Source organism: Callospermophilus lateralis, chromosome 4 (assembly GCF_048772815.1).
Source record: "Callospermophilus lateralis isolate mCalLat2 chromosome 4, mCalLat2.hap1, whole genome shotgun sequence".
NCBI lineage: Eukaryota > Metazoa > Chordata > Mammalia > Rodentia > Sciuridae > Callospermophilus > Callospermophilus lateralis.
In genome coordinates, this window is record NC_135308.1 from 78,651,076 (window position 1) to 78,671,536 (window position 20,461).

Sequence of the window (20,461 nt, forward strand, 5' to 3'; positions counted from 1 at the left end):
TTTAACAATTATCTAAACACAGGACAAAATAAGATGTAAAAGTTTAAAATGTCACTGGAAGATTTCAATCTCCAAATCCAAACAAATGGGCATTCTAAAACTTAAAAGCTGAAATTTCCAAAATTAAGAACTCAGTGAAAATGAAATAGAAGATTGAAAGCAAAAGTAATACTGGTGAGCTCAAAGAAAAATCAGTATAAAAATATATGAACTGAAATAGACAAAATGGAAAAATGCAAATAGGTAAATGGATAAATGAAATGTGATACTCAATAGGAAAAGGTATGTGGAATTGAAGTTGGGTGAGCATAGAGTATGAATGGGACAGAAAAACAAATACATAAAGTTGGACCAGAATAAACAGAAACAAAACCCTACCAAGCTGTAACAGTCAAAACACTGAAAGCAAAGATGAAGAGATAATCTTACAGTAGCCATATGACGAGACAAACAATAATAGACTAAGAAGATAACTCCTCAGTACAAACACTAGAAACCAGAATTCAATAGTATTTCTCTTTGAAAATGACAAACAAAACTAATTCCCAGGGGAAGTGTTGGGAAGTGATTGGCCAACATATATTGCTATACGCTGTGCACATATGAATATGTAAATGTGTGTGTGTGTGTGTGTGTGTGTGTGTGTGTGTGAGAGAGAGAGAGAGAGGGAGAGAGAGAGAGAGAGACTTGGATTTGCTGACATATTGGGTGTATTGTGTAAGAGAAAGACAGGTTTCAAAGATGACTTCAATTTGGTTATTTTAGCTCTTTATTTTGACATGATTTCAGATTTTCAAGACCCTTCACCAAGATTACTCCCCTTTCCACCCTCCCATCCCTTAGTTTCTACCTTTTGTAATTTTATCTTTGTGTTTTGAGAAATTTGGAAGATTGCCAAAGTTCTTGAGAACTGGTTGAGATTATTTTCCTTCAGACAATATTGGTACTGTTAGTAGTAAGGCTATTAATAACCTTGAACTACTTCAAATAAATTATTTGACTGCCATACTTTTGGACTTCACTGTTAGCCAGGCGTGGGCTGTAAATATAAATGAGAGCTTATCTGTGGGTACAAATGTTTCATGGGAGGTTTTCATTTTCTAGTTCGTCTTTTCAAAGGTCAAGACTATCAAGAATCTCTCTTTCTATTTTCTGAAGTATAGGTTTTATTTCTTATTTCTTGTAGGAGTTTGAAACATTTGGGGGATCTCAGTTTTAGAAAGAGAACTTGCATTTCACACTCAGGTTAGATGACCACTAAACTTTATCTTGTATTTCCAAGCTCCATGACAACCACCAAAACAGAAACTAACAGTTCCAAAGTTGATTATAAGCTCTCAGAATAAAAGCCAGTTTCTGTGGTTGCTTTTCAGTTGTGATTTTCATTTTTATTTAATTCTGATATTTAATACATTTTACCTGCCTGCTGGTTTAGTAATGCTTTCCCCAAGTAACAATATATTATGCAACAACATTATGAATCATTTTCTGTTATTTTCAGTGATAACAAATGCCCAGCTATCTTCCCCTCTGTTCTTAATTTTATCGACTAGGTGAATTATAAACAAAGTTTATGCCAGCATGGTTGGGCTCTGCTGAAGATCCTCCTGCAGGTGTAGACTCAAATTCTCCTTGTATCCTCTTGTGATGTAAGAAATATTAGAGAGGTTTCTGGGGTGTTTTATTAAAAGCATTAATCCTACTCACCAGGGCTTAACACTTATGATCCAAATTTCCTTCCAATGGCCTGCCTTCTATTATAATTTGGGGGGTGTTATAGTTTCAAATATAAAGTTTGGAGGTTCACAAACATTTAGTCTACCCCATGCCCTCTGAAAGGTTCATGTCCTTCTCACATGCAGAATACACTCATTCCATCCCAACAACCCCAAAAGGCTTTACTCCTTCTAGCACCAACTCTAAAATCTAAAGCCTGAAGTCTCATATAAGTATTACCGAAATAGTTAATATTTATCCAAATGTTGCCTGTCCCACCCAAAATATTGTTGGGTAGGACAGGCAACATTCTTCCCCAGCTGTGAACTCATGAAATACAATAAATTATGTGCTTTCTAAGTGCAAGGTTGGGATTGGCACTGGATAGGCTGCCACCCCAAAAGGAGGAAATGTCGAAGAAAAAGAAAGGGTGATGGGCTCCAAGCAAGTGCAAAACCTAGGTAGGCAAACTCCACGAGATCTTAAGTTCCAAGAATAAACCTCTCTGGCTTTCTGCTCTGCCTCCAGGCCCACTGGGGCCGCAGTCCTGCCTTCTTAACTGACTGGGATGTCAACATTACCCCCACAGCTGGGCACAGCACTGCCCACCCATTGAGCAGTTTTCTCTGCTAGATGTACCACCAGTGATTTATAGGGCTACTTTTTCCTCACCACTTTCCTGGATTGGTTCCATTCTTTGTAATCGAGGCTGAACCCAACTCCATCCTGTGCAGTCTGGGCCATGGTAGAGGTGGACTTGATGATTTCTGAATTGCCTTCCTTTGTCTTACAGAATACTAGATGCAGAATAGTTCTGTGGTCCTATTCTGGAGAGCCTAGGAGGTGTATGTTCTTCCTGTGTTTGTCCCTTCAGCCACATAGCATTGTTCTTGCCAGTGCAATCCCTTCTTTGTTCCTGTTTTGTGTTGGGATGGTTGATTGAGTCTATCCAATCCTTTGCATGCAGATGTATGTGTTCAGGGCTGAACAGTTTTCTGTGTAGCCTTTAAAGCTTGAGCCATATACAATGCAGGTTCCATTCTGCATTTCCACCAGTGTTAGTCTGTATTGGAGAGAATTACACATGACATATCCATAACTTTGTTAATGCAGGAAATAAAAAAGCAATAATACTTATAAGAATTTAAAAGGTATTGCAGGAGAATTTAGTACCATGCTTGACCCTCCTAATTCACAGATATACAAAATGTAGGCATCTTAGAAAATGAAAGTTTCATATTTTAAATTATTAGCCACTGTTTTTTTTTATACTTTGGAAATTACATAGTTCAGAAGTCTAAAATCTCTTCATATATGTACCTGAGTAAAATAAAAGTTTCAAATGTTTACTTAAAAATTAATATTTAGATAAGAAATAAATTCAGAATTGAACCTAGAATTCAATATCTGCAATTTTTTGTACAAGAAAAAACCCCATCTTCTTCATATGGTTGACACTCTGTAACATCTTCAGGTTCTATATCTGCAGATACAGTAAACCACAGATATATTCCCCTAGGGGTACCAAAGGAGGACTATAGATGCAATTTTAGTTGGTAAAGAAATGAAAAGAGATCATAAAAAATCCTGAAACATACCCACAAACATGCAAGCATGTGTGTATGAGCATGTGTGCATGTGTGTTTGTCATTCTATGTGGAGATGGCTAAATCTGTATGCGCATTTTATTCTGGTATATTTAGTGTTTGGGAGTCATATGATTAATATAATTAGTGAATTTTTTTCTTCCAAGAATAGGTCAGAAATAGAATATTCAAGAAAGAGTGATCATGTGACTTCAATGTGAAATTGACAAATCAAAGGGACAGACTGTGCTCTGATGTTACATGTATTTAAAGGACAAGGAAATGAACCCTGTTCATATGGAAAAACTAGATGCTACAGAGGAAACAAGATTTGAGTTTTTAGTGACTACTCTTAGTGGGTCTCAATCTAAGCCTAATTTTTTTTCATTCTTAATTTTTAAAATTTTGATTTGCACTTTATAATTGTGCTTATTTCTGGAGTAGAATTTGATGTTCTAATGTATATTGATTAATATAATCAATAAGTGTAGTTAGCATAGTCATCACTTCATGTGCTTGTCATTTCTGGCATTCCACAGCACAACAGGTGACTCAGTTACCAATTAGCTATTTTATGTTTAAGAATTAGCTGGAAGAGTGACTTTTGAATGTCCTCACCACAGATAAATAAATAGTGCCTTGTTCTCTCTAATTTCACTTTCTTCACATGTTATTTTGATTTCTATGTGTCTTTTCCCACATCATTCTTATCACTCTTCACACCACATTATGCTTATTTTTTGATAACTACATTTCCTTTTTTGTTTGCTTGTTTGTTTTCCAGTCTGGGGATGGAGCCCAGGACCTCTCACATGCAGGACAAGTACTCTACCACAGCTACACCTCCAGCCCCTTTAACTACATTTTTGACTGCAGTATAAAGCTCTTGAAGGAATTATGTCCTAGTCATCCCTGCAGTTATCTCTGCTGGACATTTACAGGTACTCAAAAATATTTACCATGTGCATGAACAAAAATTACACTTGTAGATTGGAAATAATATGATATACAATCTTATTAGTATTTTGGGAGAAGAAAATTTTGTTAAAAATAAAATCTCAGGGCTGGGGATGTGGCTCAAACCTTAGCGTGCTCGCCTGGCATGCGTGTGGCCTGGGTTGGATCCTCAGCACCACATACAAAAAGATGTTGTGTCCACCAAAAACTAAAAGATAAATATTTTTTTTAAAAACCTCTCTCTCTCTCAAAAAAAAATATTAAAAAAATAAATAAAATCTCAGGTCATGTAGAAATTAGCCCATCCTACATCAATACTGAGGGTCTTCAAGTCAGAAATATAAAATGTGATAGGAAGGTAGATAGTTTCTGTTACAATGTATACAACAGAAAACTTGAACACATGACAATAAATGGTTGTTGACTGACCACTGCCAATTACCCATTAAAGTAGCAAAGCAAATTCAAAACCATTCAATGATTACTCTTGTGATAGAGTCAGAAATGCATATATATCTGAATCCCTGCTGAAACAATGATGTATTTTAGAGCTTAAGTGAGTTATTATACACTCTAAGATTCTGTATTTACTTGTAAAATTAGAGTAAAATAATACTTGTTATATAGGCTTGTGTGTGTGTGTGTGTGTGTGTGTGTGTGTGTGTGTGTGTTTTGCTGGGGATTGAACCCAGGGCCTTGTGTATGCACTTTACTAACTGAGCTATATCCCTAGCCCTATTTAGGAATTTTAAGAGTTCTTAATGAGGATACACATAAAATGCTTAAAATTGTGTCTGAAAGACATAAACACCTAATTAATCTAACATTAACATTGATATTGTGATTATTTTATTATTTATGGAAGAGTTGAATATTCAAATAACTAAAATATAACTAAAGAATTTTAAAAATTTACGGTCTAGAAAACTTCTGCTGATTTTATGAGACCAAAGGAGAAAGTAGTAGTATCAAAATATTTAGGTTTTATTCCTGATCTTTGTGCCATTATAAGTAAATTAATTAATAGTAAATATGATAGGCCAGATCTTCCAAATGATAGAAATGGCCTTTTTCTGAGAATTATCTTAACATTCATTCAAAGGATAAAAGCTATATATTCTATAAGCTCAATAAATGTTGAAGTATTGTCATTTAGCCCAGCTGTGAAGAGTTTGTCTATGCTATCAGGTGGTTAAAAGAGCAGGCTATAAAAAAAAAAGAATATCAGAATACTCTAGTCTGTAAATATCAAAGCAACTGTAGTTCATAGACACAGACTGAAGATCAAAGAGCTGAGCAAATAAAGAAACCCAAAGACATACAGAAGTCCTTTCTTGAGTATTCAGCAGAGTACTAATTAATGCATGTGTGCAAGAAAAATATTCAAAGATGGAGAAAGAACTATCTAGAAAGGCGTAGAGGAAACAGTGTGGACATAGAGGGTCTGGAACTATGCCTACTTTATCTAGCGATTTGTAAAACCTTGTATTTCAAACAGAGTTGAATAGATGAATTAGAAGAATACTGCTTTAGAGTGGGGATAATTAACTAGACTGGATGTCCTGATTAGTAATATTTTTTAAAAGATCAAAATAGATAAAGTGGTTTATAAGTAAGGGTACTTGATAAAGGCAAGTACCTTTGCCCCTAGAATATTTTTAGCAATAAAAATATGTAGCATAAAATTAAAAACATATTTAATGTTTTTAATAAAAGACCAATGTATAAAATTCCACAATAAAAGTACCTGGCAAGTAAAGAAACAGAACAATTAACCTTAATGAGAAGACAAATCAATCAATCAAAATTCAAATCCATACATGGAAAATATTAAAAACACCTACCAAATCACACTTCTTGAAAGGAAAACTTCAATATCTGAGATGAAACATACATTTATAGGATTAATGAAACTTTATACTTTACAGAAGAAAGGATTAGTGAACTTTCATGATCATGGAATCTATCTAAAAACATAAAGAAGAGTAAAAATATGAATAGAGCATCAGTGAACTTTACTACAATTTTAACAGGCTTAATGTACCAAATTTGACTGGCCTAAAGAAGACACCAAATAAATGGGGGAGAGAAAACATTTGAAGAAATAATTACACTTCATTTTCTAATTTTAGTGAAATTTATAAACCCTTCTAAGAATCTCAAGAAACCACATGTACAAGAAATATAAAGAAAACAAAAAACAAGGCTTATGGCACATTTTCAAATCCAATGACAAAGAAAAGTGATTAGGTAGCCACAGGGAGAAAAAAAAGACATATATACTGTTGAACAAAGACAAGTATGAGAGCAGATTTCTTAGACAACAGAAGTGAGGAGAAACTTATTGAAAGTACCCAAAACAAGCAACAACAAAAGATTTAAATCCAAAAATGTGTAAAGAATAAAAACATCTCAGGCTGGGGATATAGCTCAGTTGGAAGAGTGCTTGCCTTGCATTGCAGAAGGCCCTGGGTTCAATCCAGGGGGCAAAAATCAACATCAAAAATATCTCTCAAAAATTAAGATAAAATAATGACATATTCAGAATAGAAGCTGAAATAATTTATCACTAGGAAACAAACAGCTTCAAGTAATGCTATAAAAATCCTCAATATAGGAGGAATATTACAGTAGATGGAAGTTATGTTCTATAAAAATGAGTAAAGAAATGGTGACAGGCATAAACATAATTTGTATAATTTAACTTGTTACTTAAAGCACGTAAAATATATTTGATGTTTTTAATAAAAATAACAGTGTGAGACTTATGGCATTCATACAGTTAAATTTATGACTAAAATAGCTCATGGTTTCGAAGAAAAAAATGGAAGGATAATATTGCAAGAATTTTATACTATGCATGAAGTGATAGGTTATCAGATTTATTGATATATTAGATATATATGCAATAAACTCTAGAGCAAACTAAAAGAACAACAAAGATATACCCAATAAGCCAAAGCAAAAAAAATGTTAGTACAAATTAAAATATGTTTAATAAAACTCAGAAAAAGAAAACAGGAATAAACAGCTAACAAAACCAATAAACAGCAAATAGCAAGATTACTTAACTATTGAATGTAAATGGAGAAAACATCCCAACTAAAACGGCATGACTTGTCAAACTGGATGAAAAAGTAAAATTCAACTGAAGTCTGTCCAAAGGAGACTCACTTTTAATGTAAAGACCCATACAGATTAAAGATATATGCTACACTAATTCTAATCAAAAATCTGTAATGACTAAATTTATATGGTACTAAATAGAATTTCAAAGCACAAAATATTATTAGCTCAAGAGTTCATTATATCATGATAAAATCATAAATTCAGGGAAGAGTACACAAAAGCTAAACTTTTATGCATCTAACAACAGAGCTTCAAAATATGTCAGGCAAAGAAGCATTTGAATTGCAAGTAACTAAATTTACAGTACAGTGTTTTAATACTTTCTTTTTAATAATTGCGACCTCTATCAAAAATAGTCAAAACTAAGTAGCTAGTAAATCAGAAAGGTTATAGAAGTCTTGAGCAACACTCTTAATTATCTTGAGTTAATTGTCACTTACAGAATATTCTACTCAAGAATGGCACAATATACCTGTTCGATTACACATGGAGCATTTCAAAAGAGATTATAATCTAGTCCATAAAACTGATCTCAACAAATTCAAGAGGTTTCAATCTATATTAAATTGATCAAGATGGTACTTAATTAGAAATTAGTAACAAAAAGAGTTCTAGAAATTTTCCAAATATTAAAAAATAATCCATGAATTGAAGACAAGCATGGAAGATTTAGAAATGATTTTTGAATTGAATAGAACCAAAAGCAATGTATCAAAATGTTCAAGGAGGTTACCAAATGATCTCACATATTATTGGCAAAAAAATATTTTTATTAGAAAAGAAAAATCAATGCCTTGGCTTTAACCCTGAAAAAACCAGAAAAGGGAAAACAAATTTAAAATTTAAATTTAAATTTTAAAATTTAAAATTTAAAGTGTGAAATTAGTAAAATTTCATAGCAACTTTGATTATAGTTTGGTATTTTCTTAAAAACTTAAGCATAAAACTATTATATGATCCCTCTGTTTTACTCTTAAATATATTTGTATAAGAGAAAGGAAAGCTAGTTTTATTTATAAATAAATAAAGGTGTTGTGTACATATACATTTATTTATTTTTATCTGGTGCTGAGGATTGAACCCAGTGCCTCACACATGGTAGACAAGTGCTCAACCACTAAGCTACAACCCCAGTATGGTAAGCTTATTTTCATGGAAACAGTTGTACACAAATTTTTACAAGTGACTTTATTTGTAATTAAAAACTGAGAACTACTTACATATATATCAAGAGACAATAGGGTAAACAAGTTGCGCTACATTCAAAAAGAAATCTCTCAGGAATAAAAAGAAAGTATTAATGTTATAGGATGCCTAAATCTCAAATAATTATGCTAAGTGAAAAAAATCCAACATAAAACTAGTACATATCTTATGACTGCATTTATATAAGATTCTAGTTGTTGCAAATTAATGTATGGTGAGAGAAAACAGATTTGTTTTTGGAACAGAAAGAGGTATATATAAAAGAGCACAAAGAATTTATAGAGGTTCAAAAGAAAGTTTTGCAGGTGATGGATATGCTAATTATTTTGATTTTATTAATGGTTTCATAAGTGCATCAAAGTGTACACTCTGTATGTGCAGTTTATTGCACACCAATTATATTGTCAACTTAGTAGTACATGACGAAAGAATATGTTGTACTTAACCTCTTAACCTCTCTGCTTCAGTCTCCTATCTGTAAAATGAACATAATATTAGATCTATCTTTTGCAGTATTTACCACATAGTAAGCATATATATTACTCATAATTATTTATATTGGTCACTTCATAATACTCTCTTCTAAATTTAGGGCACAAGTATTTCTTTTCTAAATGAATGAGAATATGGGAATGCCTGGGTTTGTGAAAAAGAAAATGTGATAGATGAGTGATCATAAAGATAAATTAGGAACAAATCCACAACTAGGATCCTGTTGGGGAGAGGAGAGAGTGGATAGTATTGGGGAGTGAAATTCATCAAATCATGTTTGTATGTGTGCACTAGCATGCCACAACAAAATTCACCATTCTGTATCATTGAGATGCATGTATTAAAAAGAGAAAAAAACAAACAAAAAAAATCTATTGGACCTAAGACTTACTGGTTGGGCAAGAGAATGGAGCCATCTTCCCACTGCCAGGATCCATTTGTCGGAATTTGTATGAGTCCTATCCAATGATATGACTTCACCAATTTGAAGAAATCCTGTTTGAAACAACAAGGTGCAAATAAAATCAATGCTCAGAATGTTGCTAAGTGCAAGGCCATAATCAATTAATCTTTTCTTCTCACACTTGAGGGAAAATGCATTTTGTCCCTAACTAGCATAATTTCAACTTAAGCAAAACATACATAAAATCTGAGGTTTCTTTCTTAATTTTAAGGCAGAAAGATTCAGAGTAGGAATTAGAATATCTGTTTCAGTGCTCACATTCCAATGAATTATTTCATTCATTAAGATTAAATATAAGAAGGGTGATTAAAACAAATACTCAACCTGTTCCACTCTACTGTATATCTTCAGGAGGCTGGAATTTTGAGACATACAAGAAGCTTGGCTCTGGTACCAAGTTTTGCTCTCATTAAAAAATTGGTAGCAGTGGTTTCTATAACATAACCAATTTTTAGGGCATGGACCACAGTATCCTTCTAGAAAGAGAATATACTATTAATTCTACACATATCTAGACATTATAGCAGATTATAAAAAAACCCTCAAATACCTTTCTCATTCCAACTTCAAAGTTAAAAAAAACAATTAAACCATTATAGTCATATCCAAAGTATTTCTACACAGAAATAGAAAGGGAGATGCCCAAACAGAATTTTCTACTCTTTACAAGTACTCCATTGTTTCAACAAAATAAAGCCATAGTAAAATGTGGACAAGCATAAACTATTTTCTTTCCCACTTTTAGTGCCATTGGATATATAATACACTCTAGTATGTATAGTGTGTATTCAATTTATTCTTCAAAATATTTTTAAAAATTCACTTACCATTTGAAGGAATTGAAACTTCTTGGTTGGGAAATGCTATGAAAATAATCATAATTATTTAAAAAATTTGTACTGTTAGTAAATTATAATCCAATAAAAAATAACTGGTAAATTTCTAGACTAACAGCAAAACTATGATGAGAACACTTACTCAGTATTGCTAGTTTATGTATCTGTGCCTCTGAATATTAATCAAAATAATGCATTACAATTGTTTGATAAATGAGATCACAATTTTTTGTAATGACTTACAGTTTATGAATATGACAGTCCATATCACCATCATAACAATGAAACGTATCGCCATCGAAATGGCGATGAAACGACCAAGAAAAAATGGAGATACTGTCAAAGAAAAGAGAAAGATCAGAAAAGAAAGGAAGTATAAAGGACACAGGTATCTTTGTGTTTAGTATTAGTGGTATTGTGCTTTTGATGAGAGAATACTGTGTTTTTTTTTGGCTTTGTTTTTCTCAGAAGAGGTAATGCCTAAATTGTAAAATTATTGCATTACATTTAATTGCTGTCTGGACAAAATCTAATTGTTGTCAGACTTTTAATTTTTTCCAATGGGTAAATTGTTTGTTAGTTTTTGCTTTTAGAAATAATTATATATTTCATTTACACCTGTGCATATTTTTTAGTTCTCTAGAAGAAATTCCTGCTATGGCAATCACTAAAGCAAAGGCATGTATATATTAAGTTTCTGTAATGATTGAAAATTTTAGTTAAAAAGTTTATACTAATTTACATAATAAGAAAAATAAATGTAAAAGCCTATTTATACTTAATATTCCTGTTTAATTTACATCTTCCTTGGTAGTAAATGTTCTTCATATTTTTTAATGTATAAACTTGGTAGGAAATATTTTTACACTTACCTTTTAATTTTATATTTCCTCTTGTGGAATAAAGTTGAACATCTCTTATTTCTCTTAGATTTTTCATGTTTCTACAAAGTCTTTACTTTTTAGGTTGGGAATATGAAGTATGTTTTGCAAATATATGGTTCAGACATTATTTCTGTTTTAACTTTCTTTATAATAATAACTTTGAAAGGCTGAAATGGTTATTTTTTTCTCTGGTTGACTTAATCAAACTTCCCTTTATGACTTATATTTTTTTGATATGAGTAAAATGTCTTTATTATTCTGAGTTTGTAAAACTAATTACATCCATGTTACATCACAATGGTGTATGGTTTCTATTTTTATTTGGACTATTAAACTTCTGTTATGTATATGTGTGTGTAAAATATATTTGGTAAAAACTCAAATTTTATAAGAGTTTTCTTTGCCAGATGTGTACTGAGTTTTTCCAGCACTAATTATTGAATCAACTAATCTTCCTTTACTGATGTGAAATGCCACTATTAGCATATGATCTATCCCTACATGTGCTTGCATTTATTCCTATGTACTCTAATCAGTCTGCTCATTCACATATGAAATGCTTGAAGACAAGATAGTGTCTACAATATTATAGTACATTATCTTTTTCAGACTATTTAGCTATTATTGTTATTTTTTTCTGCCTTATAAATTTTAGAATGTGTTTTTAAAAAACATATCATTTCTAAATACAGTGCATTTGTCCTCCAACAGAATCACATTAAATATACAGATGTATAGAGATAATGTATATCTGTAAAAATGTTGTCTTTTATCCTTGAATGCTTTACATTTTATGTTCATCAGTAGAAATATTAATTAGCAAATTTATTTCTAAGCTTTTTAGTAAAAGGTTTATTTCTATGCTTTTTCCTGATTTGGGGTCATAACATATGAACAGCAGTTTCCTTGTATTTATATTTAGGAAGACAATTGAGTTTTAAATATGAACTTTCAATAAAATCTTAATATCTATTTTTAATGGTTTTTTATATTTAAGGCCTGTACATTCATTAATTTTAAAATATTTTAAATCACATATTTTTAATTATGTTATTTTTACCTTTTAATTCTAATTTTATAAACATTTCTTTTCTTGCTTAGTCACTCAGCATCAGCAAAACAATAAATAAAAAGCAACATTAATAATAGCAAAAATATTTTCCTTTCCTAATTAGAATGAAAATGTATTAACATTAATTGTAGTGATTTATATATGTAATATATTGTGTCTATATATGTATATATCAAGAGCAGTATTTACATTTTTTAGATTTTTCAAATTAAGTTCTTTTAGTTAAGAATTCACACTGATTTTTTATTCAATGACATTTCAACATTATGCACATGGTCATATATTCTTTCTCCTTTGATTATTATATACAGCTCATTTACACTTCTATGACTAACTCATGAAATCATGTTATTTGTTAGTAATTTCTTATTATTGTTAATAAAATCTTTGTTGATTTTAGGTGAGGGTGGTCTGTTAATTTTCCTTTTCTTTAAGCTGCCTCAAGTGCTAATATCAATAATATTCTGGATTGGAAAAAGACATTTGAGGACACATCTTTTCTACTGCACTCAGAAACATTCTATATAGTAATCAAATTATTGCTTCTATAATGTTTAAGAACATAACTCAGATGAATTTAATATGTTTTTTCTTTTCTGTTGAATCTTTTTGTTTATTCCTCCTTTAGCTAATTACTTACTAATTTCTCAAAATCTTCTGTTTCATTGTCATTATTGTGATAAATAAGCTCATCATTTTTAGGGCATGAAAAAGGTCCTAAACAATAATTTCTTCTAATTTTATTATATATTTCAATAATCTATTAAAGTAAATGCCATGTCTGCTACCACAATGAAGGTAAAATAAATTGAATAATTGTCACTGATATTGTTTCCATGATTAACCTCTGTACAATGAGAGAGGACAAATGGAATACAAGACTTACATTTTTGTCTACATTTGCCTGTTATTAGAGTAGATCTTTGCTTTTGACATCTTTTAGAATTGTGACGCTTTGCCAGTCCAAAGTTATAATTGTGGCATTCAGTCATCTCTGGAGAAAAACAGTTCAAGCCAATATGAGCCACAGCCTTTCTACCACTTGAGATATTTAAAATTAAACTCATCATTTCCATTAATATACTTCCCAAAGATATCTTTTTAAAAGTACAACAGCACAATTCACAATAGCTAAACTGTGGAACCAACCTAGATGCCCTTCAATAGATGAATGGATAAAAAAAAGTGGCATATATACACATGGAATATTACTCAGCAATAAAAGAGAATAAAATCATAGCATTTGCAGGTAAATGGATGGAATTAGAGCAGATAATGCTTAGTGAAGTTAGCCCATCCCAAAAAACCAAATGCCAAATGTTTTCTTTGATATAAGGAGGCTGATTCATAGTGGGATAGGGAGAGGGATCATGGGAGGAATATACAATAGGGCAGAGGGGTTGGAAGGGAAGGGAATGCGCATGGATTAATTAATAATGGTGGAATGTGATGATCATTACTATCCAAAGTACAGGTATGAAGACACGAATTGATGTGAATATACCATGTATACAACCAGAGATATAAAAAATTGTGCTCTATATATGTAATAAGAATTGTAATGCATTCTGTTGTCATATATAAATAGAAAAAATTTACATAAAAAAGAAAAAAAGTACAACATGAATTTATTTTGCTTTACATTACTTTATTATCATGATGCTTGTGTTTATTGTATAGATAACATTATTTTATTCCATAGCAATGTATTCTTAGTAAGATCTTATATACTTTAAAATGAATTAATTTATAATATAATGAAATTAACATTGAAATAGACACTTTATAAAAAAAAGCCAGAGAAAGATAGACATATATGTACACTATAGATTCAGACTTAATTTGATAATTTTACATAGCATTTAACTTTTGCATCTCAGTTTCCTAACTTGCAAAGCAAGAAAGACAGCAGTAAGAAAAGATATCAACACAATTCATTAGAGATCTTTAAAAAATAAAATAAAATATGATGAACTTAGTTTCAATAATGTTAATCACATGCAAACATTTCGTAAATACTGGTTTGTCTAATTTCGTTTTTAATGACAAAGATGAAACAAGTAGGATCTAAAGTTTTAGGATAAAGACAGAGAACCTTGCCTCTGAACAACAACAACAACAACAAAAGTTTACTTTTTGAAATATTAATCATTTACTGAATACTTACAAGCCTTTCTAAATGAAATGATAATACTAATTGTCTTTTTGGTACCAGAGATTGAACCCAGGAGTGCTTAACCACTGAGCCACATTTCCACTTTTTATTTTTATTTTGAGACTGGGTTTCCCTGAGTTACTTAGGATCTCGCTAAGTTGCTGAGGCTAGCCTCTAATTTGGGATCTTCATGCCTCCTGAGTTGCTGAGATTACAGGTGAGCACCACCACACCCAGTTTACTAATTGTCTTTATAACTAAAATTAGATGTAAACATTGTTTGTTCATATATAATTCACTGATTAAACCTGAAGAGCAGAAGGTAGGTGTTATTTTATGGACGAAATAATTAGAGATGACAAAAATCACATTGATTATTTAATATAATGTTACCAACTGTAAATAATTTATGAAAAAATTGACACTTTTAGCATAAAATGTACTTTCAAATTATATGTTGATTTTAATATTACAGAAATCCACTAAGATAAATACAGCACATATTATTTCTCTATTTGTGGGGGAAGGATCCCATGCAAGCTTCATTGTCCCTATCTCAAAACAAAAGAATGGTTTGATTAAAATTCAGTTCTTCTAACTCCAGTGTGATGCTATTTACTGATTCAAGTTGTCTTCAGCTGTGGATGACTTTACTATTGAAAGATAATGAAATCAGTGGTGGGGGAAGTGAAAGTTTTTGACAGCTTGATTTAAAGTAAAATTTTGGATAGCTTAAAAATATACAGAACTACACATTCATGTGGACAGTAAGTACATACCCAAGCTGTGATGACACCTCCGATCACGAATCAGTCCCATTTTATGATGATAATTGTATGTCTACTTCAGGGAGTCCAAACTCCTCTCACACAGGATTCTTGAATGAAGTAAAATGGAACATTTGTTTTTTCCATTTTCTTTATAAGAGAGGAAGTATTTTGATTGGACAAGTAAAATACAGAAAAATTCCCCTGTTTCATAGCTTACCTCCCCTAAAAAAAGAATGGAAATAATGATTCACATAAAGCCAGGTTAAATTAATATATAATTTTTTTGTTTGTAAAATAATGACCAATTAGTTCAAAGTGTCATAACATATAATGAATATTTTAACTTATATACATTAAAATATTTAATAAAAATATTTGTCATCACTGATATTGAATAACAGCACAGTTTTCTGTTTATAATTGTTTATTTTACTGGATGATAATTGATTTCTTTGTAAAATAAATTTATACAAGATGTATGAATTTTTGTTGGATGTTTTCCTATTGCATTTTAATCCAGTTTCTATTCTCATTGTCATCATAAACAATAACAGGTTATCATCATCACCATCATCAGTAACAAGCACAATTTCATATAGTAACATTATATAGCAACATTTTACAGTGTCTATCAGAGCTTCCAGAAAAAATAGCTATTTAACAAATGTGCATAATGCTGATGTTTTTAAATTAAGATTTATGTATATTTGATCATAATAGTTGGAATTAATGGATATGACATGTTTCATCTTGCTTTTAAAATTGTGTATCAGAGAAGGAGGTGCCTTCCACAAGATTAGAAAACCCATGTGAGAATTCACATTAAAAATCCTTCTAATCCTAAATATAATAATTCATTCTTGGGGTTTTGCTTAGACAAGGCTTCTTATAGAAAGCTATAATTTCTGATACTTCAATAAGTATATCCTAATTACTAATTGGATACTATAAACAAGAATACTTCAGAAGGGATGTGCATTCCTTGTCTTCAGCAATTCTAGTCACTTAAATAATTAGAAATATCTTATACCTCCACATTTCTTGAGTGATAGTTGTTAGAAACAAACATGCATGTGCACAGACATACGTGAGCACACATACACAAACACACACACACACACACACACACACACACACACACACACCTGATCAAGAAGGAAGATCTTGGTTCTTGTGGATAAAAGCCTTCTACAGAACTAGAAAATGTAGATGTGTCCTGTGCTCCTAATTTAGAACTGACAAGAGAGATGCTCAAGTAATTCTGATTCCTGAGAAAAAGGTATAATAACTATTCATCTGATCTCATCTTCCTGTGAAGAGGAGATACAAACCACAGCACTTCCTTTTTTATCACTGCACAACACACTTTGCTCATTTGGAGAATGAAGCATGGCCACCCACTGCTGGATAAAGGTTATGTCTTAACATTTTAGGACGTGAAAAATTATTATTTGAGTGATAAGAAGTAGCACAGAATTTTGAAAAACAAATGATGATATTATACAACTTCTATATCAAAAGTGAAAAACTATATGAAGCTTGTTTGTGAGGACTGTGTGAAGTTAAGCAAAGAAAATTTAACATTTTAGTCACCCCGTGCACCAGCTGCTATAAGTTTAAGTGGACTCAAGTGTGCTGCATCAAGTAGATGGAAACCAGAGGTATTTTTTCATAGACACACAGAAACATACACAAATATAAAAATTATGCATACATGTGCTGTTGATAATGAAGCTAAAATGAATAAAAATAAATAATTCCACAATGAGCTGTCAAATATCTAGCTTAAATAATTATCCACATGGCAAATATTCATTCATGGGTATTTTTTGGGTGTTTCAGATACTTCTTTGGTCTTTTCTCCTTTTTCTATCTAGACTTATCTCATGTGAACCCCTCATTATTCCTAATGCCAAATCCCATGTGAGAACAGCAATATAATCAACTGCCTTAGTGTGCTAATTTTTGAAATTATAATTTCTGTTTTACTGAAAAATGATAAACTGTCACAGTCAAAAGGAGACAAAAGAGACTTGACAACTAAATATAATGCTGTAATTTGGAATGATGAAACACAAGAAGTATGTTAGATTTAAAAAATTAGGAAATTTGGATAAAACATGTCTTTTAATAGTTATATAGAAATATGGGGTCATCAGTTGTGACAAATTACCATACAAATATATTAATAATAAGGAAAAATCAGGTATGGGTACATGAAACTCCATAATATCTTTGCACTTTTTCTCTAAGTTTATAGTTTATACTAAAATACAAAGCTTATTTTAAAAATAAGTATTTGAAATTTCTTTAGAAAACAAATAGTATGTCTGGGGCAGAAGAGGAGACAATAGAAAGAAGAACAGAAGAAGACAATGAAAAATACACACACACCACACACACATAGACACAGCTAGGAAACCAGGGTCACTCCTGTTAATTTTCACTGACTTAAGTACTCATCAAAACAGAACTTCCATCAATAAATCAGGTCATTCCATAAGTAAAGAATAATTATTAGCCAATAGTTTATAGCGAACAGAACCATTAGACACTGTAACTATACTATGTATCATGAAAGATATGAGAGAAAATTAGTATAGGCAAAAATTGATTCTGTAAAAGTTTAATAAAATGAAAAGCTCACTAGCAAAACTTTTAAATCTTCCCCCACTGTCACCCCCTCAAAAAACATGACTCATTGACTCCAAAGTTGTTGGGTTTTTTAAAAAATTTTTTGAAGCTATTGTGAATGGGATACTTTTCCTAATTTCTATTTCAGCTGCTTCATCAGATTTATAGGAACAGAATTGATTTATGGTTGTTAATTTTATATCCAGCTGCATTGCTGAATTTATTTATGAGTTTAAGAAGTTTTCTGATAGAGTTTTTTGGTCTTCTAAATACAGAATCATGTCATGGGCAAATAAGGACAGCTTGAGTTCTTCTTTTCCCATTCATATCTCTTTATTTTCTTTCTTTTGCCAAATTGCTCTGGGCAGTGTTTCATGGACTATGTTGAATAGAAATGGTGAAAAAAACCATCCCTCTCTTGTTCCTGTGTTTAGAGGAAAAGATTTCAGTTTTTCTACATGTATAATAATATTGGTCTTGGGTTTAGCATATACAGCTTTTACAATGTTGAGGTATGTTCCTACCATCCTTACTTTTTCTAGTGTTCTGAACAGGAGTGAATGCTGTATTTTGTCAAATGATTTTTCTGCATCTATTAATATAATCATGTGATTCTTGTCTCTATTGATGTGGTGAATTACATTTATTGATTTCCGTATGTTGAACTAATATTGCATCCTTGGGATTAAACACACTTGTGCACCATCTTTTTAATATTATTTTGTGATTTCCCAGGATTTTATTAAGAATGTCTGCATGACTTGTGAGGGCTTGGAGCTACTCTGCCAAATTGGCGTGGTGTGTTCGCCCAGACTTACTCCACCATGTGGAAGGTTTCCTTTAAGATTACGCTGATGTCAGACCCACGGTTGCCTTATAAAGTAGTTAGTGTTCCTGAGAGTACACCTTTTACAGCAGTCTTAAAATTTGCAGCAGAAGAATTTAAAGTTCCTGCAGCAACAGTGCAATTATTACTAATGATGGAATAGGAATAAATCCCGCACAGACTACTGGAAATGTTTTTCTTTTTCTTTTTTTTTTTTAAATATGTTTTAGATGTTGATGAACCTTTATTTTATTCATTTATTTATATGTGGTGCTGAGAATCGAACCCAGTGCCTCACACATGCTAAGCAAGCGTACTACCAATGAGCCACAACCCCAGCCCTGGAAATGTTTTTCTAAAGCACGGTTCAGAACTTCGAATTATTCCTAGAGATCATGTTGGAACTTGTTAATATCTGCTAGTTGGAACATACAATTACTTTTCTGAATAAATATTGGTATTTTTTGTTGTTGTAAATTTGAAATCAGGCATTTAGCATACTACGAAAACATGAGAAGTCAGTGAAACAATGAAAAGTGGACTCTTCTGGTCCCTTTGTTCATGATCTTCACGTGCAGAGGGAATGCTTGTGAGTAGCGGGAACTGCCACCACAGAAGGTCTTAGAGTTGTTGATTGCTACCTCACAACACAAGTACGGAGTTCATTTGTGAAAAGTGGATTATCCCACTGTGTTTTTTACCTGAAGGATGATTCTGATAATTCTTTCTGAGAACTTTTGGAAAATTAAAATTTACTGAATCTTACACATTTGTATTTGAGTTAAAAATGTAAAAGGAAATGAGTCATAGAAGGCAGTTTGCTAGACAGCCTCTGACTTACAGACTCATAAGTAGTTTGATTTTTAAGTGTATAGTTTGTGATGATGATGATAGACATTTCAATGATGGTTAATTATCTTGACTTTATCATTTAGTTTTGTAAGTTTTAGACTTCATGTGTCATATAAATTATATTTAATTTAGCACCAGAGAACCAAAAATCTTACTTTTGATCTAACTTTATGAATATGAAGTCACATCCCACAACAAATGAGTCTTTAACAGTCATCTTGGCAGAATGTAGTGGTGGGAATTGACAATGCAGTACAAACTCCTTTACTGAGTTATGCATTCCTTTATCAGTCTTGTGTAGTACAACATTTGAGACATAAACCTTCTAGAAACCATTGTCCCTTGGAGGATAATATTTCTAAATAACTTTGAGGAAGAGAGTGTTGTTACAGAGAAAATATGAAGATTACAACAAAGTTTAAAGACACCAATTGAAAATTCCAATTAATTATACTTATTGAAGACCTGACTTAAAAGAAATGCTAATATTTTTCAACCAATTGGATAAGAAACCAAATAAAGGAAGATGAAAAAGACTGGTTGACGAGGCTTTTGCAAGGAGGAAAGCAACAAGTGCCCAGTGAAGAGGAAAGCAAAGTGTCACAGAAAGAGACGGCTGGTTGGACAGAGCTGCAGAGGGTATGTTGGAGAAAACTGAAAGTGAAAACAAAATACTTGACTTGGTCTTAAGTAGAGTACTTAGACAAAGGGGCCTTGCCAGCATACAGATTTCAAAATACTCTTATGACAATTCAGAGAATATAATAAAAGATTATACTTGACCTTACAGAGGATATCAGTATCTATGTACGTCACGAAAGATAAAATGAAAGTTTTTAGTGATTCAGAATCATTTCTTGATGTGCTGTATTTTGAATGACAA

General features: G+C 31.7%; 1 protein-coding gene and 1 pseudogene across 1 annotated transcript; one reads left to right on the forward strand and one right to left on the reverse strand.

Moving 5' to 3' along the window:
• Positions 1-2,661: 2,661 nt before the first annotated feature.
• Positions 2,662-15,329, reverse strand: Klrk1 (killer cell lectin like receptor K1). The gene is made up of 7 exons (XM_076855329.1): positions 15,276-15,329; positions 13,228-13,335; positions 10,629-10,721; positions 10,377-10,412; positions 9,874-10,025; positions 9,478-9,581; positions 2,662-2,779 (listed from the first exon to the last, which is right to left on the reverse strand). The coding sequence occupies exons 1-7, from the start codon at positions 15,313-15,315 to the stop codon at positions 2,662-2,664; spliced, it is 651 nt and encodes a 216-aa protein (XP_076711444.1). The 5' UTR covers positions 15,316-15,329.
• A 3,395-nt stretch (positions 15,330-18,724) lies between these two features.
• Positions 18,725-19,138, forward strand: LOC143396707 (ubiquitin-fold modifier 1-like; annotated as a pseudogene).
• The last annotated feature ends 1,323 nt before the right edge of the window (positions 19,139-20,461 follow it).